Source organism: Brassica rapa, chromosome A08 (genome assembly GCF_000309985.2).
Source record: "Brassica rapa cultivar Chiifu-401-42 chromosome A08, CAAS_Brap_v3.01, whole genome shotgun sequence".
NCBI classification, from domain to species: Eukaryota; Viridiplantae; Streptophyta; class Magnoliopsida; order Brassicales; family Brassicaceae; genus Brassica; species Brassica rapa.
In genome coordinates this window covers 18,720,584-18,747,451 of record NC_024802.2, presented here as the reverse complement: position 1 = coordinate 18,747,451, position 26,868 = coordinate 18,720,584, and the positions used below count along the sequence as shown (strand labels likewise).

The window sequence follows — 26,868 nt, the reverse complement described above, 5'->3', positions numbered from 1 at the left end:
TACTGTGACAACAAGCTGTGAAAGTCAACTATTTGTTATTAAGTTGATTTAAGACTTTGAAACTAAAATCCCTTAAAAGTCTTGACATCACTTGGCCAGATTATCACAACTTAACAGCCTGCCATTTACGTTCAATTCTAAAAGAATGCTCAGGAAATCATGGGAAACAAAGAGTCTCCTCTTTTTTTTTTTTTTTTCTTATAAATTGTAGAAGCAAAGTTAAAGAAGCAAACAAGCTTGAGAATAGTTTTTGGAGGAAATTGAAAAAAAAACGTACAAATAAAACACAAAAGCCAAACACACCATGTCTCCAAATACACTTTTTTTTTTTTTTTTTGTATTACCACCCGTTTGAGTGCAGTTTCTCAACTTCTCGGTCATGTAACAGTAGAACCACCTTGTGAGCTGGCTTCACCGTCTTTGCAAGGCCCGAAAAAGTTGGCAAGTCTCTGAGAAACGGTTTGCATTGTCTGATCCGTCACACACTCACTTTCTTCGGCTCCCAAATCATCATCCCCCTCGTAAACCAGATGGATCCCATGCATCTTCAGCTCAGCGTCTTGTTTGATCCACACCTTCTGTTTGATCACCTGTATGGTGTACCCTTCTTTCAACATCGAAACCATTGGGTAGTGCTGCGAGTACCGGCAGATGTGAAGCTGATCATCACTTGTCCTCGGCACTCCAGTGAGGTTCAACGTGTGGTTGACCAAGACTTTATCAAGTTCGAGAATTTGGGCTTGAATCCCCAACACATCAGGGACATGGAAGTCATCTTTGCTTTGTTGGCTAACAGACACAACAACAGCAATGATTACGCCTTTCAGCTCTCGGTTCGGCTGAGCTATATACCTGACTGGTCCTTGCAAGAACCAGTGTGGGATTTTGTCTCCAGGCACGCTCAAGTTCCTCAGCATTTTCAAAGAAGCCTGTAATGAGAAAGAGAAGCAAGTTGTTAGTTTAAGGTAGTTGAGATTCTGAGGGAGTGTGTGGGAATCATCACCTTGGAGTCGGAGAGTCTTTCCTTTACATAAGCGGAGCAATCGGAGTTACAGCCGCTCATGTATAACCGTTTTAGAGCCTTCAACTGCTCTAGTCCCGGAATATCATTCACGTTCTTACAGTTTGTGAGGTTGAGTTCTTGCAACATCGTCAGCTCCGAAAGGTTGGATACACTCTTCAATAACAAGCAGTCTGCTAAGTTAAGCTTCTCCAAGTTACATGGAAGAGGAGGAAGACAGGTGAGCTCTTGGCAGTCATACAATATAAGCTCTTTGAGATTTGTTAACTTCTTGAGGCTAGAAGGAAGACTGTGGAAATGATTATTCCCAAGGTTGAGTATCTTCACAGATGTAAGCTTCTCAAAAACATCAGGGATTTTACCAGTGACTCCCCAACTGCGAGCATCCACTTCCTCTAGGGACTCGAGATTTGAGAAAGAGTCTGGTATTACAAAACCAGGCTCCTCGCTTGTACTACCTTGAGTATCACTTCTAAAGAGAGGCTTCTTCATCATTTTCAATGTCATTAGTTTAGAGAGGTTTCCAAAACTTTCTGGCAACTCCACCACCGAAGTTTCCTCCATGTACAGATGATAAAGAGACTTCAAGTCTCCAAATGAGTTGGGAAGCCTCTTGAGCTTCTTACACTTGTTCATTTGGAGTAGTACTAGTTTTTCGAGTTTTCCGAATTCTTCAGGCAGTTCTTCAATGTCAGAGCCTGTAAGGTATAAGCTTTGGAGTGTGTCCATACCTCCTATTGATTTAGGCAGAAACTTGAGGGACTTGCAGTTCCTCAGTTCAAGTTTCTGAATAAAGCGCAGGTCACCGGTCTCTTCTGGTAGAGTTACTATTGGAGTGTGATCCAACTCAAGTTGGAAGAGATTATTTAACATACCAATGGAACTCGGAACCTGCTTCAGTGATTTGCATCCTCCAGCTGAAAATTCAGTCAAAGATTGTAGTGGTCCAAGGTTTAGAGGCAGCTCCTCCACTCCACTTCCATTGATGAAAAACTCCTTCAATGATATTAGCTTGTTGATAGTGTCAGGAATCTTAGTAAGGGATGTGCAGTGCATCAGATGCAGCTTCTTGAGATTTATTAGTCCTCCAATAGAGCTTGGAAGGGTTTTCAGTGCAGTATCACTAAGATCTAGCTCCTCCAGTGATGTCAATGCATCCAAGCCTACAGGTAGATCTTGAATAGATCTGCAGCCGAATAGACTAAGCTTTTCAAGATTTTCAAGACCACCAATAGATTCTGGTAAGTTCTTTATCGCAGTTCCATCAAGAAGAAGCTCTTTCAAGCATGTCATGGCACCGATGTTTTCTGGCAACACACTCAGATTTGAACAGCCAGAGAGGAAGAGTTTTTCAAGATGCTTCAGTCTAGAAACATCCGCAAGAATCTCAGTAAGATTTGAACAGTAACTGAAGTCCAGGTGAAGCAATTTACTCAGATTGCCAACTGAACTAGGAACCTTCACCAGAAGCTTGCATCTCTCAAAAACAAGCTTCTCTAAGGCCTTATGGTTTGACAAATCAGGAATGGCTTCTAAGCTGTGGCAGCCGCGCATATTTACAACCTTCAAGTTCTCATTCTCCTGTGCAAAGCAGAGAGGAGTTTAGCATCAGTAACACTTTTTAACTCAAAACCATGGTAGAGGAAATTAAGAAAACTTTACCTTCTTGAACCATAAAGTCTGGACTCTTCTTATTCCACTCTCTGAAAGATCAAGAACAGCAAGTTGTCCAGAAAGAAAAACAGATGGAACGTCTTTCAATGGGCAATCTCTCCATTGTATCCACTTGAGTTCAGATGGGAGAAGCTTAAGATCTCCTTCAAGCTCCACATGATTGATCTGAAGAAGTCTCAGCTTCTTCATTGGTGCAAAAGGCTCTATGGGGATGGTGAATTCAGAAGTTTTAGGCTTCTCCTCTTCTGGAAACTTTACAAACATACTCTTCACGTAGCTAACCGCAGAGCTGATGCCTTGATTGTTTTGTAAATTGCTCGACCCTATTTCGACTGCAGTTGAATGCCTCACAAACTTCTTTTTGAAGTCTAATACAATTCCTCGGATGGATGTTGTTCCCTGTCATACCATTATCATGTTAATAGAAGCCAAATTTACAAATACTATAATTGCTGTAGATTAGAAAAATACCTTCACATAGTTTAATACATTCATGATTTCACCACGATCCCAGAGTCTACTTCTCATTTCAGGATCCTCACGGCTTTCATTAAGGACCATCTGCATTCCCATGTCTCTGATCTGATCATGCATCCAAAGAGTATTGTCTTTGTCTGACAATAACTTAACAAGAGACTTCTGTCTGAGGACAGTGAGAGCAGCCTCAGCGTTAAGCCCACAACCTTTCAGTACGTCCATGACTTCTTCTTTCGTTATCTCCATTTTAAGGAAGAGACAGGCAATGTCAAGGAAGACTGTCTTCTCTTCATCTCCCAAGGATTCGAAACTCAGCGCCAGAACACTTTGGAGATCGCCTGGTTGGGTATTTTCCAGCTTCTCTAGTTCAGTTAGCCACTCATCTTCCTTCTTGTCGTACATATGGGAACCAAACACTTCAACAGCAAGTGGCAACTTCCCCGTTATCTTGACAATCTTCTTTGACAACTCCAACAGCTTCTCCGTTGGTTTTTCTTTCCGTAGTGAATGGAAACTAAACAGCTTCAAGGCCTGCACCTCAGTCAAGCAGTTAACCTCATACTTTTGGCTCACAGAGAGCTTATTCAGAATCTCTTCATCTCTGGTTGTAATGATGATAACACTTCCTTTACCATACCAACTTCTTTCGCCAACCAGCGCATCAACCTGGTCTACATTATCAACATCATCTAAAACCGCAAGAATCTTCTTCTCACGAACTCTCCCTCTTATCTTGTCCCGGCCACTGTTAACATCTTCTATTTCAGGTACCGAACCGAATAGCGACTTGATGAAAGTCTTCTGTAGATTGAGCAAGCCGTCTGATGATTCTTGTCTAACGTTAGAGATGAAAACTCGGTGGTCCTCAAAGTTCTCCAGGTTCTTATTATAGAAGCGTTTCGCAAGTGTAGTCTTCCCAATACCACCCATACCGTGAAGTCCCAGGACTTGAACGTCACCAGTGGATTTAACGTTCACAAGTTTCATCAAATCCTCCACACGTGATTCCAACCCCACGGTGTATTCTCCAACTTTCTCAGGTGTGTTGCTCACTTGAGCTAAAACCTTCTTCACCACAAGCTTTATCGTGTCATCCTCATCTTTAACCTGATCAACCGTCCCTTCTCTGCAAAAAAAAAAAAAGAAACAAAAATTCAAACATCTTAAAACTTCAGTTAATCTTCTATGTCTATATGGAGATGCAACATTGCGTATTTGTCTCCAAGGTCCAACAACCACATTTTAATGGTAACAACGACATTAACCACTCTAACTTTTAGAATAATTAGAGCTCGAATAAGAAAAATCACTTCGCAAAATAATAGTACGAGAATAAAACAGAGTCATATGGAGCTGGTCGTTATATGGTTACCTGAGTTTGTAAACATATCCAGCTAGATTTCCAACTAATTCCATAGCTTTTCTCCATCTCTGTACCTCTTCCTTGCTAAATATTTTCTTGTGTTCATCAAAATCTTTCTTGAAATGATCGTTCTGTTTGCGTACATGAGAGGGATCGACCTTGAAAAAGACCGGCAAAATGGGACGATCCAGAGACGTTCCGAGATCGCAGAGGGTAGCTAGCTCATCTAGGCACGATCGAGAGTCTGCGTAGTGTTGGGTGAAGACGACGACGGAGGCAGCTGAGTCCTCCATGGCTTTGAAGAGGCGTTTGTTGTCCTCATCATCAGTCCCTCCTCCTTGCTCCATACCTTCGTTTCGGAAGACACGGACCTCTTTTCTCAGCGCGTTGTAGAGACGCTCTGAGAAGTCATTTTCTTCGGATCGGAAACTGAGGAAGACGTCGTGCTTGTACCTATGCGGCGGCTTCGAAAGAACGGAAGCCTCCATCTCCGATCTCTTTCTCCAAGTCAAAACTGTGAAAGACGATCGAGAGAGTCTGGATTTGATCGTTGGTTGACTACAAGATGAAGACGACGACAAAGCTCATTTTGGGAAGACGACGACAACTTGCCTTTTGGATATTTTTTTAATTAAATTAATAAATAAATGCCCACTTTCTATTTTCTGCTCATGCCAAATAAAGTCATCGCAATGACTTTTAGCTACGGGACAAAACTGAAACGTCACGCACTTTCCCATTTGAACTCCGGAGAAACTATTGTTAAATCTTTAAAATAATATTTAAAATTTTATTTACTCTCAACTATGTATTTTTTTTTGGTAAAATCAACTATGTAATTTTAAACGGTAGTATACGATAGATAAGATCGATTGTTTTAATTTATTTATTCTAAAATGATTGCGAATAAATAAGAACGGTCATTTGATTTATATGTGTAAGCCAATTTACTATATAATAGTAACTAATTTCTTAGTTATTTAATGCATAATTATTATTTTATTATTTTATAATATACAGAAAACTATAAAATAAGTATTTATTCTGCACAAAGCACATATCTTAACCTAAGTATGTATCTTTTTAATAATTTTGAATCTTAAACATTTTTTAAACCTCAGGCCAAAATAAAAGAAATAAATGAGAATAAATTCAAAAATCGATATTTATATTGAACAATAACCAAAATGACACAAAAAAGAGAAAAATATCGAAGATATATAGGATTGGCACGTGAACGTAAACTTCTCATAACCATAATTAACTTTTAAATTGCTAAATCATGATATAAAACCGAGCGATATAGTTTCATTGTAACCAAATAGTAGGCATGAGATTCTTCGGCCTAAACATTAGGTTTTTATGCGATAAATAATTTTTTGACCTCAAATATATTTAAAAATAAGATCAGTTCATTAGTAAACAAATTATGTAATTAACAAAAAAGTTTTTAAAAAATTGTTTAAGAGTCAAATATATTAATTCGATCAATAATATAAATTTTTTTTCATACGATATTTCTTAAATAATTTTTATATAAATTTACCCGCAGGTCTTATCCTAGTTGTATGTACAAAGATAGCATGTTTTACCGCTTCTACTTTAGAATTTGGTCTAATGCCTTGGGCATCTCCGAGATGCTTTCGAACCTTCAAATTATGAGATTTTTTTTTCCAACTAGTTTTCAGAGTTTTAAACTTTAAGGATTTAAATAATTAGCTAATCACTAGTCAAAACACACACTATTTACTTTTTATTTTAGTAATTATAAGTATGTAATTTACATATAATTATACAAATGTTAAATTGTGTATAACTTAATGGTTATAAAAGTATTTTGATTAAATATTCAAATTAAATACATAAAAATACATTAATATTTTGAAAATTTAGATCAAAATTGTTAATATAAAATAATGCTACGTAAAATAGAAATATTATGTATACATAATTTAACCATTTCGTAACTCTTTTTCTAATGGATACATTTTCTTCTAATACCAAACTAGTTAAAACTGAACTGAACAGAAATAGCAAAAATAGCTTGGATTTGGTTAACTGCCATATAAATCAAATACATGTCATTTTTAAGAAATCGTAATATATGGATATAATTCAATATATAAACTGATCATATCAGATGAACTTATTAATTAAAATGTATTAGTATAGTTACTTGTAAATTATATAATATAATTAACGATATATATATAGTTTGTTTATTAATATGAGTATGATGTTTAATTTAAGATTTTAATTTTAATAATTTGTTATTCTGATTTAAGTGACAAATATTTGCGCTAAAAATTAGTTATTTAACTTTTCTTATTCTTTATTTCATGAAAATTATAATAATAATTTTAACTATTTTTTATTAATATTTAAATAAAACAGAAATGTTATATTTAAAAGTTCGGGTGCTGAAATTTTTTATGTTTTTCTAAATCCAATTTTTAATCATATAAACTATAATATATAAAAGATAAATTTATTAATAAACCACCCGAAAAATTAAACCTAAACCGAAGCTAAGCAACCCTGTTTATTTATATCAAGCTTTAAACTAACCTAATGATGCAAATCGTGAAGGACAAGTAACAATGGCGTCGTCATCGTCCTTAATACCAGGCTTGGCGGATGACATAGCAGAGCTGTGCCTCTCGCGAATCCCGCGCTCTAGCTTTCAGATCTTGTCTCAGGTGTGCTGGCGATGGAGAAGATTCCTCAGGAGCGAGCATTACGCGGCCGTTCGAAAGTTGACGGGATCAGTGGAAGAGTTAATGTGTGTTCTAGTGGATGACGAGTAGTGGAAGAGTTGTTTTGTATCTTCAATACATTTAAAAAAAAAATTAGTTTTAACTTTATTGTATTAATATACTACTTAAAGAGAGAATTATAGTGAAATGGAGTTTTCAAATAATTTATCCATATCCCTAAAAAATATGAAATGACACTCTAGGTGAAACATAGGGACTATGACCTTTTAGTAAAGGTGTTATAAATAGTAACACAAGATTTGAAAAACCTTTAAAATTTAATAGATATAATTTAAAATATTAACCAAAATTATAGTAAAATATTTAAAATCAATTAATAATAATGGATTACAAATTAATTAATATACAAATGTACATAATAATATAAGTGATGGTTATTTACCTAATTTAACTTTTTTTAATAGTTATAAAATGCAATATCCCTATTTTAAATAGTAACATAAGATTGAAAATCCACTAAAGTTTTATAGAGATAATTTAAATATAATGACCAAAATTTTAGTAAAATATTTAAAATCAATTATTGAATAATAATGGATTACAAAATCCAAAGTGCTGTAATGATCTCTTATTTATATCAAGCTTTGAACTAAACTAATGATGCAAATCGTGAAGGACAAGTAACAATGGTGGAGTCGTTAATACCCGGTTTGATGGACGACGTAGCAGAGCTGTGCCTTTCGAGAATCCCGCGCTCTAGCTTTCAGATCATTTCTCAGGTGTGCTCGCGATGGAGGAGATTCCTCAGGAGCGAGCGTTACGCGGCCGTTCGAAAGTTGACGGGATCGGTGGAGGAGTTGATGTGTGTTCTACAGGATGATCAGTACTGTGAAGTTTTCGACTGCTCCGGTAACAAACTGGGACGGATCCCTCCTGTCCCTGGGCTTTTGAAGAGCGGTTCCGGCCTTGCGACGCTCGATGGCGGAAACATCGTGTTCATCGGTGGAAAATATCATGAGGGAGAATATGATAACGCTGCCTCGGCCGATGTTTACGAGTTCAATCCTGCTACTAACAGGTCTGAATCTCTCTGATCAATTTGTGACATTAGGGTTTCTTTTCTTAGTGGTTTTGTTTTCTTTGATTAAAAAAAAAAAAAACAGGTGGAGAAAACTGGCAGACATGAACATACCACGTTACAACTTTGGATATGCTGTAGTGGACGGCCTTTTGTATGTGATCCGAGGCTTTACCTCATATGGTGATAAGCTTCTCAGCTTGGAAGTATACAACCCGAAAACTAACAAATGGAGCCTCATGGATTGTCCATACCGGCCAACCTCTAGTTGTGCCTTCGCATTCTCCTTCAAATCCAAACTCTTCGTTGCAGGTGAGAGTAATAAGAGCGAGTATAATACAGATTCCGAGTTAAACTTTCTCACAATATACTATGATGATGATCATCTTATTCAGACTCTGGATCGAGTTTCATTGACATATATGACCCCAAAATGGAGACATGGGATCAGTTAGACTCGGGGCAAGAACTTTGGGTTTACTCCTGCGCTGTTATTAGGAACAAAGTGTATTTGTTGAAAATTTTCAATTCGGGAATGGGAGTGTTTGATCCAGAGAAGAATTCTTGGAGCTCAGTGTCTGTGCCTCCGTTCAATGGGCATGAGCTCATGTTCATACTAGGGCAAATGAACAATAAGGTTATCCTGGCTGCACAAGGGTGTGAGGGCTTATGTGGTGACATTGGTAAAGAGGACGCGGCCGAGTGGAGAGCCTCACCGATTAAACTATCTGGTTATGACGTCAGCAGCGTTCTCATCAACTTTTAATTTTGCAAAATATTGTGTGTAACGTTTTGGGTTGTCAGCTTTGTGTTTAGTCCTCAACTCTGTTGATGTTCGTTTATGATTAATTTCCTCCGTTCATCTTTGCATTCAGAAGTGTTAACCTACCAAAGAAAAGAGTGATTTATTACTAGTACTTACCTAGTCTACATTTGCTATTTTTCTTTTACTGTTTATGCTTTTGCCGGGCCAAAGGGTCATAGCATATATAGCTTTGTTCTTGTGTTGTGATTATATATCTTATATTCTTATGTTATATCTTTTGGATATGGGAAGCATGGGATGTGACGCTTCTTATGCGCACTTTCGATAATAAGAAGTTCCTGGTTCCATCGAACCTATCCACATCAATTTTGGGTATAAAGTTATATTACTTATGGAACTGCGCGGCGTTTCAGGTTTGGAGAAGAGCTAGGTATATTGTTTTTAAATTTTAGGTATAAAGTTGAAGGCTTCTATATTTTGAAAAAGTAAATAGAAACCGGTTGCGTGTGCTGGTGCAATACTAAAGCTTACATATCCTTTTCTTGGGATTCACGTAATAATTTATGCATCCTTTGCATCTTTTAAACTTGATTTCGAAGAGAAAATAATCAGAGATGATGAAGACCCATTCGAGGCTCAAGTGGGACATATTCCTCAGTTTCCAAAGAGAAACAAGCCACAGTTTCACGGATCGTCTCTATGAAGCGCTCATAAAGGAACATGTCCGGGTATGGAAATGTCATGTGGAACGCAAGAATCAGGTGCTCGGTCCAAGTCTCGTGGAGGCTATCGAAGATTCAGTGGCGTTCATCGTCGTCTTATCCCCTGATTACGCTAAGTCTCACTGGTGTCTTAAAGAATTAGCCAAGCTCTGCGATCTGAGATCATCACTGGGTCGTCCAATATTACCAATCTTTTATGAGGTTGATCCATGGAGTTTTCGGACGCAGGGTCCTTTCGAGATGGATTTTGAAGAGCACTCGGAAAGATTTGGGGAGGAGGAGATACAACTATGGAGGGAAGCCATGAAAATAGTGGGGAATATCTCCGGATTTGTGCACAGGTATTTATTTATTATTATTTTTTTTACACAACTTACTTTCATTCATCAATTTTCTTGAATACAAATACGAGAGTATGAGTACTCCAATGTTTTCATCTCTAATCATATTCCTCTTCATTTTATAATCTTTTTGATACCAAACAACATTTTACATCATATGATTGGTAGAGACTTTTACATATACATCTCATCTAAAACTCTTAAGCCTTTCAATTCATGCGGCTGTCTGTTTTCTGATTATCTTCCATAAGACATGGTCACAACTATCCAACATAGAAAACAAAGATGTTTTTTTTATTGAATAATAAAAACAAGGATTATTGATCTAGCTTCCCTCTTTTCGTTTCTCGTCCAAGCTTGGATCGTTCTGTTTTTTGTAAGTTTCTTGAGAATCATCTCATCGTTTCATTGCATCTATCAAGTGCATACCAGTAGGAGAAGACATCCGTTTTAGCTTTTGTTTGCCCATAAGTATTAGAGACAAAGTTTCCAGCATAGGTAGTTAAAAATGATCCTTAGTAATATATAAGATATATGTATTATTTCACTTATCATCGATTGGTTTTAGATTGAAATTTTATTAAATTAACAATATCATAGCCAAATCGATGCAATCAAACCTGATCCACATCAACCAGGCCAAAATTGCCTCTGAATCCTTATGCCAGTTTGTGAGAATTTAGCACTACAAAATGCTCATCCGTAAATAATATACATTTCAATTAACTTTTGTTGTACAGATTGTGTATTTTATATATATTTAGACAAGTTCGATATTTTAAAATTTATTATTAATTTTAAAAATAAAATTATTGACTATATTTGAAAAGTTAAAATTAAAAATTTGTTGTGGTAAATTTATGTTTTCAGTTTTTTTTTTAATGATTTGGCTGTTATTTAATTTTATAGACTTATGTTTTAGATTTTGTTGGTTTTTTTAATATAATTAATTGTTTGTATTATTTTTAGAACTCCCAATTAATACGAGACTCATTAAAAATACATTTCTTTTGTTACTAAAAGTCTTTTGTTTTATTATAAAAAAGTAGAAATATGGCATTTCCCAAAATCCAAAGCTTCTTCGCCTTCATTACTATAGTCAACTACTCAAGTCACTCAACGTACATGGTAGCGTGAGTTTCTCTCTCTGACCACCGTTGGGCCGGAGAAGTAGAGAGCCGGTGACATCAGAGTTAACTTTGTAGAGGTAAGATCGGATCGGAGATGGAGCTTGATAGACCTCGACTTGATCCTACTAGTATGGGCGAAGCAAAGGTTCTAGTGGAGATGGAGCTTGATAGAGACTTCCCGAAACTTATTGCACTGGATGATAAACAAGGTAATATTTTCTTTGTTAATGTGGAATACACATGGATTCCATCTATGTGTGAGAGGTGTGGAAACCTCGGACACAAGGCGAAGAGGTGTCTTCTACCATCTCCGACCGTCCAGGTTCCAGAAGATAACCATTCAGCAGGAGAACCTTGCTCGTCAGCTCCAGAAGATAACCATTCCGAGGTCCCTGTAGTGGATATTGATATAGTCCTACAACAAAAGGAAAATGCTAGTTCACCAGCTCAGACTTCTATTAAAGAGATAGAAGGTCTCCGTTCCACACTTGAAACCATTCATGCATCGCCACCTACTTTTGTTCCTTCAGATACTACTGTGGACCACTTTGCTGCGGGAAGCACATTGATAGCTTCTGCACCTTCTTCCTTACCCATTCAGCAGGAGAACCTTGCTGCTACACTTGGCCCCGTCAACACTTTATCCACATTAGTAGATCAACAGTCTACTCCCATTACTACACTTATTATGGAGTCTTCTCCATCAAGCATTATCAACACTGAGGCTCGGAAAACTTTAGTTGTTGATCCCTTAACCACATCATCTAACGCTTGTGTTTTTGAGAGCCCCTCTCGTTTCACATTGTTAGGAGATGTGGATGAAGTTGTGACAGAGCCTTCTAGCTCACTCAGCTTGACAAGAGGTGGAAGGGAAATAAAACTCCCAACCAAATACCAAGACATGGATTGGAAGACAGTTAGAGGACGAGGAAAACGTGGTCGTCGCGGCCGTGGAACCCATCACTAGCTATTGTCTTTCATGTATTGTTGGTTACTCTAGTCTCTTTCTTTGTGTTTTCATAGGAGGAGATTCAACCACTTTCATGCAAACTTTATCCAGCTATAAGACCTTCGTCTTATCTTGTAATGGTTCGTTTATATTTAATTTGAAAGCCTTTAGTCAAAAAAAAAAAAGATCGGATCGGAGATGGAGACTGACGTTATGTCCAAGCCGCATAGGCTCAAGTTTGACGCCTTCCTCAGCTTCCGAGGCGAAGAGACGCGCCACAACATCACGAAGCGGATTTACGACGCACTCAACGTGAAAGAAAAATTTCGTGTCTTTCGCGACAACGATGGTTTGGAAGGAGGAGGAGATGAGACCTCTCCAAACATCGTCGAAGCCATGAAGGACTCGGCGGCCTCCGTCGTCGTTAGCTATGCCCTGCATGTCCGTAATGTCTCTGAAACGCCTGGTGATACCTATCTTTTATGATGTCGATCCCTCGCATGTCCGTAAACCAAACGAACATTTCGCCAAGAGCATGCGGAAAGGTTTAGTGAGTAGAAGATACAACTATGGAAGCGAGCTATGACTTTGGTCTGAAATCTCTCTAGTTTTGTTTGCAAGTAGGACTCTATATCCTCTGCGTCTACTACAAGTCATTAGCACAACTAGAAAGGATCCTAAACCATTGTGTCAGAGGTTTGAGGTTTCTGGAACGAAACTAATATTACATGCGCTTTTAGGTCTAGGGGAGACTAAGGGCTTCGGCCTCTTGGTACTAAAAAAAAGAATCATGTTTACACCATGAACTGAGCTCTTGTCTGAAATTCATCAGTGTTTTTGTTTTTTTTTGTTTTGGCAGAGAAAACTCGGTTGATGAGGACATGATAGAGCTTGTGGTGAAAAGCGTTTTAGCACAAGTGAGCAATACGCCCGAGAAAGTTGGAGAATACACGGTCGGGCTGGAATCACGTGTCGAGGACTTGATGAATCTGGTCGAGCTTAAACCCAGTTGTGACGATGTTCAAATCCTGGGACTTTATGGTATGGGTGGTATTGGTAAGACAACTCTTGCAAAAGCCTTCTATAACAAGATCATTGCAGAGTTCGAGCATAGAGTTTTCATCTCTAACGTTAGAGAAAACTCATCAGACCAAGATGGTTTACTCAATCTACAAAAGAGTTTCATCAAGGCTCTTCTCCGTTCGGTACCTGAAATAGAAGATGCTAACGGAGGCAGAGAAAAGATCAGAACAAGTGTTCATGAGAAGAAGATTCTTGTGGTTTTAGATGATGTTGATAATGTAGACCAGGTTGATGCGCTGGTTGGTGAAAAAAGTTGGTACGGTGAAGGAAGTCTTATCATCATTACAACCAGAGATGAAGAGATTCTGAGTAGGCTCTCTGTGAACCAAAAGTATGAGGTTAACTGCTTGACTGAGATGCAAGCACTGAAGCTGTTTAGTTATCATTCACTAGGAAAAGAAGAGCCAACAGAAAATCTAATGGAGTTGTCAAAGAAGATTGTCAAGATAACAGGACTCTTGCCATTGGCTATTGAAGTGTTTGGTTCGCATCTGTATGACAAGAAGGAACATGAATGGCTAACTGAACTAGAGAAGCTAAAAAGTACCCAACCAGGTGATCTTCAGACTGTTCTGGCGCTGAGTTTCAAATCCTTAGACGATGAAGAGAAGACAGTCTTCCTCGACATTGCGTGTCTCTTCCTTAAAATGGAGATAAAGAAAGAGGAAGTCATCGACGTACTGAAAGGTTGTGGGTTTAAAGCTGAGGCTGCTCTCAATGTGCTAAGACAGAAGTCTCTTGTTAAGTTCTTGGCAGATGAAACTATTTGGATGCATGATCAGATTCGAGACATGGGTATGCAGATAGACCTTAAAGAACATCATGGGGACCTTGAAACTCGAGGTAGACTATGGGATCGTGGTGAAATCATGAATGTATTAAACTACAAGAAGGTACTTATATCTACAGTTTATATAACATTTTGTATTGGAATTGGACTTACATTTTCTCATTATTATTTTTTTCTGTAATGGGGTTATAGGGATCATCATCCATCCAAGGAATAGTATTGGACTTCAAAAAGAAGTTAGCTAGGGACCCAAGTGCAGAGGACATTGCATTGAGGACTCTACATGACAAGCCAGGCATAAGATCAGTGTTTAGTTACCTGAAGAATAAGTTTGTAAAGTTTCCAGCAGAGGAAAAGCCAAAAAGTTCTGAAATCACCATTCCTGTTGAGCCTTTTGTACCAATGAAGAAGTTGAGACTTCTTCAGATTAATCATGTGGAGCTTGAAGGAGATCTTAAGCTCCTTCCATCTGAACTCAAATGGATACAATGGAGAGGTTGCCCATTAAAGGATGTTCCACCAATTTTTCTTGCTAGGAAACTTGCTGTTCTTGATCTTGCAGACAGTGGAATAAGACGAGTTCAGAGTTTGCACAGAAAAGAGGTATGTGTTAATGAATAAAAGTCTCATTTCCGTAGTTAGAAAAAGGGTTAGGACAATTCACTTACTGTCGATTGATTTTAAGTTGGAAGTCCATAATAAACCGAATTTAAATAGTATGGCTTTCTATTTTCCTCTAAAGTTGGAAACTATATGTATATAGTTTGAGTCAAAATCTCACTGCTAAGAAAGTTCTTTCTGCCTTTTCAGATGGATGGGAACTTGAAGGTTGTAAATTTGCGTGGTTGCCATAGCTTAGAAGCTATTCCTGATTTATCAAACCATAAATCCCTGGAGAAGCTTATTCTGGAACGATGCATGCTTCTGGTGAAGGTTCCTAGATCAGTTGGTAATCTGAGTAAATTGCTTCAACTGGACTTCAGTTACTGTTCGAATCTTACCGAGTTTCTTGTGGATGTTTCTGGACTAAAGAGTCTTGAAAAGCTTTTCCTCTCTGGCTGTTCAAACCTGAGTGTCTTACCAGAAAACATTGGTGACATGCCATGTTTGAAAGAGCTTCTTCTTGGTGACACTGCCATAAAGAACTTACCAGAATCAATCTCCCGGCTTAAGAAACTTGTAAAGCTTAGTTTAAAGGGTTGCAGATCTATTCAAGAGCTACCTTTGTGCATAGGAATGTTGGCATCACTTGAAGAGCTAAATCTTACTGCCACAGCATTGCAAAATCTCCCAAGTTCTATTGGAGAACTAAAAAATCTCCAGAAGCTTTATTTGATGCACTGTGCATCCCTTTCTAAGTTACCTGACACTATCAATGAGCTTAAATCATTGAAGAAACTATTCATCAACGGAAGCGTGGTGGAGGAGCTACCTTTAAACCCTGGCTCACTGCCATCTTTGACTGACTTTTCAGCAGGAGGATGCAAACATCTGAAGCAGGTTCCGAGTTCCATTGGTGGACTAAACTCTCTTCTTGATCTTGAGTTGGATTGGACTCCAATTGAAACTCTACCAAAAGAGATTGGGGACTTGTACTTTATTAGAAAACTTGTGTTGAGGAACTGCAAGTCTCTGAAGGTTCTGCCTGAATCAATAGGAGACATGGACACACTCCATAGCTTATTCCTTGAAGGCTCTAACATTGAGAAACTGCCTGAAAGTTTTGGCAAGCTGGAGAACTTAGTCTTACTCCGAATGAACAACTGCAAAAAGATCAAGAGGCTTCCTGAGTCTTTTGGAGACTTGAAATCTCTTCACCATCTGTTCATTCAAGAAACTTTGGTTGTGGAGTTGCCAGAAAGTTTTGGAAACCTCTCTAAGCTAGTGACATTGAAAATGCTGAAGAAACCTCTTTTTAGAAGCTGTGAGAGTGATTCTACTCCTAGCTTTGTAGAAGTACCAAGCTCTTTCTCAAACCTCTTGTTGCTTGAGGAACTGGATGCTCGCAGTTGGGGGATATGTGGTAAGATCCCAGATGTTCTTGGGAAGCTTACATCTCTAAAGATACTAAAACTGGGGAATAACTATTTTCACAGTCTTCCATCTAGCCTTGAGGGGTTATTGAATCTTAGAGAACTTTCATTGTATGATTGCCGAGAGCTAAAGTGTCTTCCTCCTGTTCCATGTAACTTGGAGCAGCTTAACCTAGCAAACTGCTTTTCATTGGAGAGTATTTCAGACCTTTCCAAGCTGAAGATCTTGCATGAACTCAACCTCACAAACTGTGACAAAGTGGATGACATTCCAGGACTAGAGCACTTGAAGGCTCTGAAACGATTATACATGAGCGGATGTAACTCCAAGTGCTCTTATGAAGTAAAGAAAAGACTCTCCAAGGTGATAATTCCCACAAACTTCTAAAAATCTTTAACAACTTTGCTTACATATATATTGAATTATACTGCAGGCTTCTTTGAAAATGATGGTGAATCTGAGCTTACCTGGAAACAGAATCCCAGTCTGGTTCTCACAAGGCCCTCTCAGATACTCAACTCAGCCGAACAGAGAGCTCAGAGGCGTAATTTTAGCTGTTGTTGTGGCTCTTGAACAGGAATGCAAAGATGACTACCAGCTTCCTGATGTGGTGGAGGTTCAAGCCAAAATTCTAAAACTTGATCTAGCCTTATACACCCACACGTTGCACCTCTCTGGAGTGCCTAGAACAAGTGATGACCAACTCCACATCTGCAGATACCCAGCTATGCATCCAATGGTAACTATGTTTAAAGACGGGTACACAATACAAGTCACCAAACGTGAACCACCAGTCAAACAAGGCGTTGAGCTAAAGATGCATGGGATTCATCTGGTGTACGAAGGGGATGACGATTTTAAAGGTGAAGAGAGTGGCTTCACCGAGACACAGTTCACTGTTTCTCAGAAACTTGCCAATTTTTTCAGCACTGTTGAAGAAAATGAATCTTCTACCGAGTGTCTTGCCTGATACTCCAACAAATGGTATAGTCCTTCTCTTACTTACTGTTGCAAACTGAACAAAAGTCACCACTGTAGTTACTACATGCCCAGAGTATTAAACGAGACACAGTAAACCATTTCTCAGAAACTTGTTGATTATTTCAGCTCTTTGGTACAAGGTGAACCCAGCTCCAACGGTGGCTCTGAGTTTACCTGATCTACTACCACACAGAAGATAAGAAACTGCACAGACTGGTGCTAATAAACAAAAAAAAAAATTTGTTGTTCATGTTTGGAGACATGGTGTTTGGCTTTTGTGTGTGTTTTTTCAAAGATCAAACGGATACCAAAGTATAAGAACTGAAACAATTTCCAAATAACTCAACTTGTTATATTAAGAATCTCTCAGACAATCTCTCAAGATCTGTCTGATCCGGTTTACACAACGTCAACTCTGACTTGACACGGACCAATCCTTAATCTAATCAACACTCAACTGGTGACAATGCTTCACCAATTGTTACAAAGCAAGCACAGTGCGGAACAGCCTCTCACACTTGTTCTTTTTCAACCTCTCAAACCTTAACCTAGACTACCTCTCTAGTTACAGTTATAACTCTGTTACATAATATTTTCTTCTCCTGATATTACGCCAACAGCAGATCTTTCCATGCTTATCACAAAAGCAATGATCTTCTGATTGATGTCTCCACGTCATCAGCTAATTACTCCTTCATACCGGTATCTCACATACCGAATGAACGGTGTAGCACATGCTCTGTTTTCCAGTGAACAGGCTCCTTTCCTGGAGCTAACACTGTCGGTGCACTCCTACACTGTTGTTAGGAACAAAGTGTATTTCCTCAACTATAACATACCTGGAATGGGAGTGTTTGATCCAGAGAAGAATTCTTGGAGCTGGGGTGTCTGTGCCTCGGGCTGATTTCAGGTTCAAACTAGGGCAATGGAACAATAAGGTTATCCTTTTTAAACGGGGATGTGATTATGAGGTCTTAAGCTGTGACCTTGATAAAGAGGACGCAGACATGTGGAGAGCCACACCGATTATACTATCTGGTTATCACGCCACCAGTGTTCTCATCAACTGTTGATTTTGCAAAATGTGTGGGGCTGTCAGCTTAATTTGTGTTTAGCCCTCAACTCTGTCGATGTTTCGTTTTATGGTTTATTTCCTCTGTTTATCTTTGTACTCAGAACTAAAAACCTTCAAAAACAAATAAATAATTATTATAGGAGTGATGTACTAGTGACGTAGTCTAAAGTTGCTGAACGTTAGAATACAATAATATTACCTATCCTTCCTTGTACTCTTCTCGAACCAATCTTTAAAGATTCTCTGTTGATGAAACAGAGTATAGCTAAAATAATTCAAACTCCTCATCTTGATGAGGAAGAAAAACAGTCAGCTCCACAAACTCTCACATCTGCTTCTTCATTTTCTTTTCTAACGAATTCCGGCAAAAAATAAAAAAAAACATATGTTACGTCATCTCATGTTGCAGCATTGGGGCCTCCCGAGTCTCTGCAGCTTATCCCACAAGCAAATCTCTGCCGTGGCGACTGATAATGAGGAGCAGTGAAGTAGTCTTCTATGCATCCGAACTGGCAGAACTTGAGGCTGTGAACCACAGCCACTGGTCTAGTATCGTTGAACTTCTCCACCCACATTCCCATGCTCACATCTTCCATCTTGAATAACTGCATTAACCAACATGTACAACATCATATCAACAGATGCTAAATGAATCTAGCAAATGCGTTAAAGGTTCACTTACTCTTAACCACTGATGTTCAAAATCATCGACGATAAACTTGGCTATATCATATGACAAAGATGTAACCGGGACCATTAGCATAGGGAGGATAATACTCTTCTGGCCATTCCTGGTTTGACAATAACATAAAAGGCTAAGCACACATTACTTGTTAAGCTCAAGTGAGTGTAAAGACTCTAAGCATATGTACCTCATATGTCACAGCCCATTTCCCAGTGCACAGAGGCTTATGGTAGAAGTTAATGTTTCCAATATAAAGGTTATCTCTTCCTTTAACCTTCTCTGCTTCCTGGATAACAGCATCCACTCGCACAAACGTATCATCGTCACACTTCATTATATACTTTGCCGCCACTGTGCTAACCCCATATTAGCTACGGGACAATACTGAAACGTCACACACTTTCCCATTTGAACTCTTAAAATCTTTCAAATAATATTTAAAAATACACAACTATGTAAAACTATAGTATATACATATCCAGTGAAACTAATAATTGTATCAACAAAGCTAACATGTTCTTGTTCTTCTACTTTGGCATTTGGTCTAATGCCTTGGGGTAAGTTTTGGCTCTAGGCATTGGAGTTGAATCGTTGAAGAAGCTAATTTTCTTTTAATGTTTACTCATCTGCCAGTCGAATGGGTCATACATGATTGTTTTTGCAAGTTGCCATGCGACACTGATTAAGTATTGTGGAAGTTGTTGATTTTAGTTAGTGTTCTTTGATCATGCTATTGCGACCTTAGTTAGTGGACATAAGATGTGTGTAGATTACCTCTGAAAAGTTTTAATTAGGTGGCAACATAACAAAAATGATGAGATGGTGAGAGGAGATATTTGCATGGAAATTGGCTCATGGTCATCTTATAACCACTTACAAATAGTGACATTCCTGCATAAATTGGAGATAACTGAGTATTCGTAGTAAGAAGCAAGTATTTTTGAAAAGTACGAAGTGATTAAATATGTGAGGAGAAGATGTTGGGTTGAAGTAGGAACGGCCAAGTTTGAACCTTGCAAAAAAACATATTTGGACGACAAAATATAAGAGAGGGGTTTAGCAAAAAAAACATATAAGAGAGTTTAATGTGGTTAATTTCTTTGTATGTTATATGTATTTGAAGATGTCAACTTTTCGTATAAGAGGACAACAGTACTCACACACTCGGGTTGATGGAGATGAAACCATAGATGACCGCATATTGTGAATGATAACAATGATTAGTAGTAAATTTATATACATAGAGGAGATCAAATATTTAGAATAGATAAACTGCAAGAACCTTTCCAGTCAAAAATATAAGATAAAGAGTACAAACCTTTTCATCAAGAAAGAGCAGAATGATGCCCATGATACTACACATAAATTATTATGTTTTAAGAATCTTACCGAAATGTAAACTTTTTAAATGAAAGCGTACATGTCATAATAAAGTGAGAATTATGTCATATTTTATTATTTTTCTTTCAAAATCAATGTACTAATGACACATGACAAATCATTTCTCATTTAGTGACTAGAATATTTTATTTTAAGATAAATATTGACTTTGTTAGTTTGATCAGAAAGATCCAAATTATTGGAAAATTATTTGGTGAAAGAGTGAAAAGATCTCGTTTTCAGGAGAGATGCAAAGATGGCTTTAATAGTAGTAGTAAAATGGATACTTTAATTAAAAATTCCACACTTTATATAGTAAATTAGATTCAATTTCACTGAAACTCTTCTAAATCAAATGACTTAGATCTATCAAATGTACTAATGACACATGACAAATCATTTCTCATTTAGTGACTAGAATATTTTATTTTAAGATAAATATGGACTTTGTTAGTTTGATCAGAAAGATCCAAATTATTGGAAAATTATTTGGTGAAAGAGTGAAAAGATCTCGTTTTCAGGAGAGATGCAAAGATGGCTTTAATAGTACTAGTAAAATGGATACTTTAATCAAAAATTCCACAGTTTTTATAGTAAATTAGATTCAATTTCACTGAAACTCTTCTAAATCAAATGAGTTATAAGGATCTATCAAATGTAAACCACTAAATATGGGACTCAAATAATTAATTAAATAATATATCCTCCATTTCTTAAAAAATGCTGTTTTAAAATTTTCTTTTGTTTCATAAGAAATAACTTTACATTTTTAGTGCATAATATATTCGGTTTTACCCCTATTATATTAATTAGAGAGAGAGAAAATAAAGTAAATAAAAAAATTTGAATGATTTTTTCAATATATGTGAGAAACTCTCAAATAGGATCAACCTACATTGTTTGAAACACACCAAATCCAATGTCTGTGACGTCTGGCTGAGGAGTTGGGATGCTAACTTCCTAAAAAAGATAATGCCAACACTATATTCAATCTCGCTAAGGTTTCTTGTTCCCGGCTTATGTTATATTCAAATTTGACAAGAGAGTTATTACTAAAGTGATGAATCTCTGTTTCACGCTGCTGTGGAGATGAAAATAAGGATTCTTGTCGACTTGGTATCACAGACTCTAGCGGCCATGATCAACAATAAAACGGTTCGGGAGATGCGTGCATCCTTTAACCTCAAGGATGATGTGACTTCATATGTGGAACGAGAGTGGCAAAGGAAACATGAATGGGCCTTTGAGTCGGATCCGCTTCCAGCAGTTGAAGAAGGAATCCCCTTGGACCTCTCTCTGACCATGGACGACTTTGCAGCTCCTTTGGATTTGACCGAGAGTGAGAGAGAGAGTTTGTTTGGTCTATCAACTCCTGTGAATTTTATGGATGAAGATCCCGAGGAAGATGAGGCCGCCCAAGAGGATGAGATAGCAGAGTCTGATGAGAGTGATGGGGATGATAGTAACTAAGAAGATAAAGTTGTTTCGATGGTGTAAAAAGGATTTAGCTTCTAATCACTCACTCTTAAAATGTTTTTTTTGTGTGGTTTCTCTTTTAGTAAGTGTTGGATTCAAATTTGGTCAGTGCACTAATGGGCCTTGGGCCACGAAAAGATAAAGCCCACAGCGATCATGCAACGTCAAAGGAGAAGCGAACCGGAGATCGCGGAAGAGGTTGCGAACACCACGAGGAGACGCGAGGAGAGGAGTAGCCTTATTCTCCTACACTAACTTCAATTCACTACATTCACGCCCACTCTATTAATATATTAGCCTTATTCTCCCTAGTAAAAAGTAAAGATACAACTTATAGATCACTATCTGGATTAGTTTACTACATTAACTTTAATTCACTACATAATAATTAGCCACATTTAGGCCATAATATTACTTTATTTTAAGTTTTATCATAGAATATGAGATCATGAAAACATTATTTATTTATTCTGCAACAAGGAAAAAATTAAAGCATATGGAGAGGGGGTAAACTCTTTTTTATTTCTTCTTGCTTCATTACAATCAATCCTCATCCTTTACAATATATAGATAGTGAATGAAAGCCCTAGCTGTACACCTGTGTCTCTCCTGACCCTTAGATTGCTGACACCAACGGTACAAATCTATTCTGCAGGACCACACCACCAGCTGTATCCTTCTTACTCTGTTCCATACACTTCACTCTTCTGTTTGAATGTGTTTGGACAGCCATCTCTTTTGGGGCCTCAGACAATGGGCTTAAGATGTCTCCACGGCCCATAGTATTCAGACGTCACTGGCCCACTTCAGAACCTTTAACTCCGTTCAACACAACTTCAATCTCCTTCTCTTACATAACGACAATCAAAATCAAAATTCTCAAGAGAGATATAAGCGAAGAGAACCATTAAGAATCACTCCTCCGTCTTTGCTTCAGTTTGGATTTCCTATTTTTTGAACTACTCTTGGACGCAGTTAATGTCACTGAAACGGTATTTAAGTCGATGAACGCAACAGCAAGATGGTTCAGTGTGTAGCGTGGATGTATTATGGCCCATGCAGCATAAGTAAAAGCTATACTACTAATGTTTAAGAAGTTGTCAGATATATACTTGACAAGTTGATTATAGTATATATATATATAGATACATCATAGATTGTTCTATATATACAGAGATCTAAAGCAGTTAGCTCCATAAACTCAACACATCTGCGTCTTCATTTTCTTTTCAAATGAATCCGGCCAAAAAACAACAATGTAAAGTCATCTCATGTTGCAGCACTGGGGCTTCCCAAGTCTCTGCAGCTTATCCCACAAGCAAATCATCTGCCGTGGCGACTGATAATGAGCGGTGAAGTAGTCTTCTATGCATCCAAACTGACAGAACCTGAGGCTGTGAACCACCGCCACTGGTCTAGTCTCGTTGAACTTCTCCACCCACATTCCCATGCTCACATCTTCCATCTTGAATAACTGCAATAAACCAACAAGCACCAATGACCATTATCAACAGATGCTAAATGAATCTAGCAAATGCGTATAAAGGTTCACTTACTCTTAATCTCTGCTGTTCAAAATCGTCGACGATGAACTTAGCTATATCATACGACAAGATGTAACCAGGACCATTTGCGTAAGGAGGATAATACTCTTCTGGCCATTCCTCGTATGTCACAGCCCATTTGCCAGTGCGCAGAGGCTTGTGGTAGAAGTTAATGTTTCCAATATAAAGGCTATCTCCTCCCTTAACCTTCTCTGCTTCCTGGATAACAGCATCCACTCGCACAAACGTATCGTCATCACATTTCATTATATACTTCGCCGCCACTGTGCTAACCCCATATTCGCAGATGGCAACGGTCTTGAGCACAACGAGGTCGTAATGATCCATGTACGGTACTATGACAATATCACCAAAGTAGTCTGCTTCTTTCTTTAGATCCACATTGACTTCCTTTCTTGCGTGCTGCAAAAGATTAATTTAACACAAACAAATAAACCAAAGACTACGTTTAGGTGATGACTTTGTGCTTACCAATGCCACAAAGAACCGGGCAACAACTTTGGATGATCTGACTAGCTTATGCTGCATCCATGACTTCCTCACAGCCATTCTCTCTGCAAAATGGTTACCAGCAGAGAGGATCCCAATGAAGAGCTCCACAGGCTTCTCAGGTAATAACGCAGGAGCTTTCCATATGCTTTGCATCTCGAGATGCTTCTGCGGCGCGAAACTCGGGTTCCTAGAGGGTAAAGATGAAGCGTATATCGAATGCAAATCAATGTTCCCCTTGACTGCTAGTCCAGTAGCATCCTCTAGAACAAACCCCTGAGATAAAAAAATAACCAATGATAAAACACTAAACCAATGAACTGTTTGTGTTCTGTTACTCACGGTTCTGTAAGGGAAAGACGTGATATGTCTTCCATCAACGCTGATGTGGTAACCTTCCATCCCAGCTCTAAGGGTGAGAACAAAGAGCTTCCCTTCTTCAAAAGGGTATGGCCAATCATGTGTTATCTTCTTCCTCCCACCCATTAGCCTTTTCAACCACCATGTCTTCTTTGACTCATCATCCCTCTTCCACCTTTCACATTTCACCTCTCCATCAACTTCAACAAAAACCCATAAACAAAATCAGAGTCTTTAGTAAAAAAAATCGAACCTTTAAAGTCAAAGTCAATACCAGAATCTTCCTCCTCATCACTAGACTCACGACCATCGCATCGTAAAGCAGAACCCCACTGCATACGATAACAAGTGTTCTGCTCAATCACCGACCTCCCACTCCAATCACCTCTATCCCTCGGATTGAAATGGAGGATCCGAGGCGGGTCTTCCCCCTCCACGGCCTTCAACCCCTGCAACTCCATCATGAACTGCGTCACCATCACCGTCTTATCACCTTTCTCGGCGTGCGCCCAGTGCGGCGTCGCCACGACGGTTACCAAGACCTTGCTCCGGTTCAAGAACTCGGGCCCGTTAACCGAAACCATATCCGGACATTTCTCATTCCGGGGGTTGGTTTCTTCCGGTTTGGTTATTAAACCGGAATCGAGCCCTTCCCACATTTTCTTCCCCGTCGAGATCCCGTTTCGTAGAAGACGGAGAACTCATCGCCGCCGGCGAAGAAGAAGCTCTCGTTGGAGAAGAAGAGTTCGGAGACGGTTTTAAAGTCTCAAACTTTACGCTCCGGGGCGTGACCCACCCGATTAATCCGACCCGGTTTGTTTTCTTCTTCTTCTACGAGAATAGCTCGGTTTGTTTCCGTACCGACAAGCATCTGTCTCGGCAATGCGTCAAAGGAAGACACGTCATCAGACACGGACCGGGAGATGAAAGGGATTTGGAAGCTGATGCAGAGGAAGTAAAAGAGGAGAAGAGCTAATAGGGAGTGAGCAAGCCCGGATCGAGTCTGTGAGGCGGAGTTTTCGAGTTTGGGCTTCTTCATTGCTCCAAACTCAAACCGTAAGAAACAATTTTGGATGAAGAAGAAGAAGAAAGAGAGGGTCTTTAGTCAACAGCTCACACATTTTGGGAAGCCATTAATGCAAACAAAAAAGGAGAAAAGGTGAAAACTTTTGACGATTTTGGGTTCCAACTTTAAAGCGAAATGCAGAAGGGGACAAAAGATTTGAAGAGGGGAATAACAATGATTCTGTGTTTTTTTTTTGGGAGGTCAGTAACCGGCGTACGAAGATGATGATGGTAAGCTAGTTACTGTTTCAAAACCACGTCGTTTTAACGTGTTCACACACTGGGAAAGGGGAAGACAAATAGTAGTGTACACCGTATTTTTAATTATGGAATGTGTTTGATTAAAAAAAAAAGATTATTCAAAATTTTAAATCAGTTCTTTGGTATAGTATGGTTTCTCATTTAAAATTTGTATAATATAAATTATAAATCAAACTACAGTGCTTTAATTATTTAATTTTCTTTGCGATTATGATGTTCATATTGTTTGGCATTGTGGGCATCACAGGACAACACTTGCTTGCGCCGTTGCACGCATGGTAGTGAGCAAGAGTGGACCCACGCTAATATATATCGGCCACATGCCTCCGATTGAGACTTCAAGCTGTAAATAATAAGTTAACTAGGTTAAGACCCGCGCCTTGCGCGGAATGAACATTATATATATATATATATTATTTTATATATTATATGTTTATAACATATTATGAAATAATAAATATATATTAAATAATTAAGAAGTCATTATATACTACTTATATAATTAAATTGGTGCGAACATATAAATAAATTTTATAAATCGAAAAAATATTTTTTCTATTTGATATGATATATAATTAAATTTAAATGATAGTAACATATATATGGTATAATTTTAATATTAATATTTGTTAGATGATGCTTTTTGCTCATATTTTTTTATCATTTTTATCTGTTATAGCAAAAAGTCTAACTTAGTGATAACAAAATTTTCACAGTGGAATTAATGGTTTAAGTAATTTATAATATTTTTAAAAATTAAGTTGTCAATATTTTTTCAAATTTTTTATCAAAAAAATGTTCAAAGTAAATTTCAAAATTAAGATATTTATGTATTTTTATATGGCATATAGTTTAATTTAAAATAATACATATATTTATATATCTTTTATTTTTGATACTTATTAAATGAGACTTTCAACTTATATTATTTTTTAATTATTTGTATCATATCGTTACAAAAGTTTTAAATCATAGATCACAAAATTTGAATGTGAAACTTTGAATAGTTTTAGTAATTTATACTCTTTTATAAAAATTCAAAATATAATATATAAATAATCTTTTTAATTTTTATTATATAGTTACTATGATTGTTTAATTTATTTTAATAGCTTAAAATTAAACAAATATAATTATAATACACACTTATTTTTATCAAATCTTTATTATTCAAAATCATTAATTGTCATATATACTTTAGCCACATTAGGCAATTTCAAAATCTTATTTAAGGAAATAATGAAGCACATTAATAATGTATTTATTGTGGTTTAATAAAAAGCTTATTATATATTTAGATGGACCAACCTATTTCTCTAAGGATTCTAAGAATCATTCTAGTGATGACACGTGGCTACAAAAAAATGTTGCAATGCTTCTCAAATA

At 37.7% G+C, this 26,868-nt stretch overlaps 4 protein-coding genes across 7 annotated transcripts; 2 read left to right on the top strand and 2 right to left on the bottom strand.

Moving 5' to 3' along the window:
* Nucleotides 1-328: 328 nt before the first annotated feature.
* LOC103835634 (disease resistance protein TAO1) lies at nucleotides 329-22,666 on the bottom strand. 3 transcript variants are annotated; one of them, XM_033276635.1, is made up of 8 exons: nucleotides 22,655-22,666; nucleotides 12,874-12,879; nucleotides 7,219-7,226; nucleotides 4,545-5,059; nucleotides 3,167-4,298; nucleotides 2,684-3,094; nucleotides 1,004-2,602; nucleotides 329-929 (listed from the first exon to the last, which is right to left on the bottom strand). In XM_033276635.1, exons 4-8 carry the CDS (start codon nucleotides 5,021-5,023, stop codon nucleotides 378-380), a joined length of 4,173 nt encoding a protein of 1,390 aa, XP_033132526.1. In that variant the 5' UTR covers nucleotides 5,024-5,059; nucleotides 7,219-7,226; nucleotides 12,874-12,879; nucleotides 22,655-22,666; the 3' UTR covers nucleotides 329-377. The 3 variants fall into 3 exon arrangements, with proteins under 3 accessions (XP_033132526.1, XP_033132525.1, XP_009110064.1); XM_033276634.1 differs by lacking the exons at nucleotides 12,874-12,879; nucleotides 22,655-22,666 and having other exon boundaries at nucleotides 4,545-5,093; nucleotides 7,104-7,236; XM_009111816.3 differs by lacking the exons at nucleotides 7,219-7,226; nucleotides 12,874-12,879; nucleotides 22,655-22,666 and having other exon boundaries at nucleotides 4,545-5,244.
* On the top strand, nucleotides 7,939-9,096 carry LOC103836252 (putative F-box/kelch-repeat protein At1g27420). The gene is made up of 3 exons (XM_009112500.1): nucleotides 7,939-8,330; nucleotides 8,416-8,642; nucleotides 8,726-9,096. The coding sequence occupies exons 1-3, from the start codon at nucleotides 7,939-7,941 to the stop codon at nucleotides 9,094-9,096; spliced, it is 990 nt and encodes a 329-aa protein (XP_009110748.1).
* On the top strand, nucleotides 8,189-20,127 carry LOC103836251 (disease resistance protein TAO1). The gene is made up of 8 exons (XM_009112499.3): nucleotides 8,189-8,330; nucleotides 8,416-8,642; nucleotides 8,726-10,159; nucleotides 13,098-14,214; nucleotides 14,304-14,714; nucleotides 14,922-16,508; nucleotides 16,579-17,129; nucleotides 17,253-20,127. Exons 3-7 carry the CDS (start codon nucleotides 9,711-9,713, stop codon nucleotides 17,113-17,115), a joined length of 4,101 nt encoding a protein of 1,366 aa, XP_009110747.2. The 5' UTR covers nucleotides 8,189-8,330; nucleotides 8,416-8,642; nucleotides 8,726-9,710; the 3' UTR covers nucleotides 17,116-17,129; nucleotides 17,253-20,127.
* A 140-nt stretch (nucleotides 22,667-22,806) lies between the features above and the next one.
* On the bottom strand, nucleotides 22,807-25,957 carry LOC103835633 (hydroxyproline O-galactosyltransferase GALT4). 2 transcript variants are annotated; one of them, XM_018653828.2, is made up of 4 exons: nucleotides 24,431-25,957; nucleotides 23,779-24,356; nucleotides 23,299-23,709; nucleotides 22,807-23,216 (listed from the first exon to the last, which is right to left on the bottom strand). In XM_018653828.2, exons 1-4 carry the CDS (start codon nucleotides 24,813-24,815, stop codon nucleotides 23,007-23,009), a joined length of 1,584 nt encoding a protein of 527 aa, XP_018509344.2. In that variant the 5' UTR covers nucleotides 24,816-25,957; the 3' UTR covers nucleotides 22,807-23,006. The 2 variants fall into 2 exon arrangements, with proteins under 2 accessions (XP_018509344.2, XP_033132532.1); XM_033276641.1 differs by having other exon boundaries at nucleotides 23,779-24,072; nucleotides 24,139-24,672.
* Nucleotides 25,958-26,868: the final 911 nt, after the last annotated feature.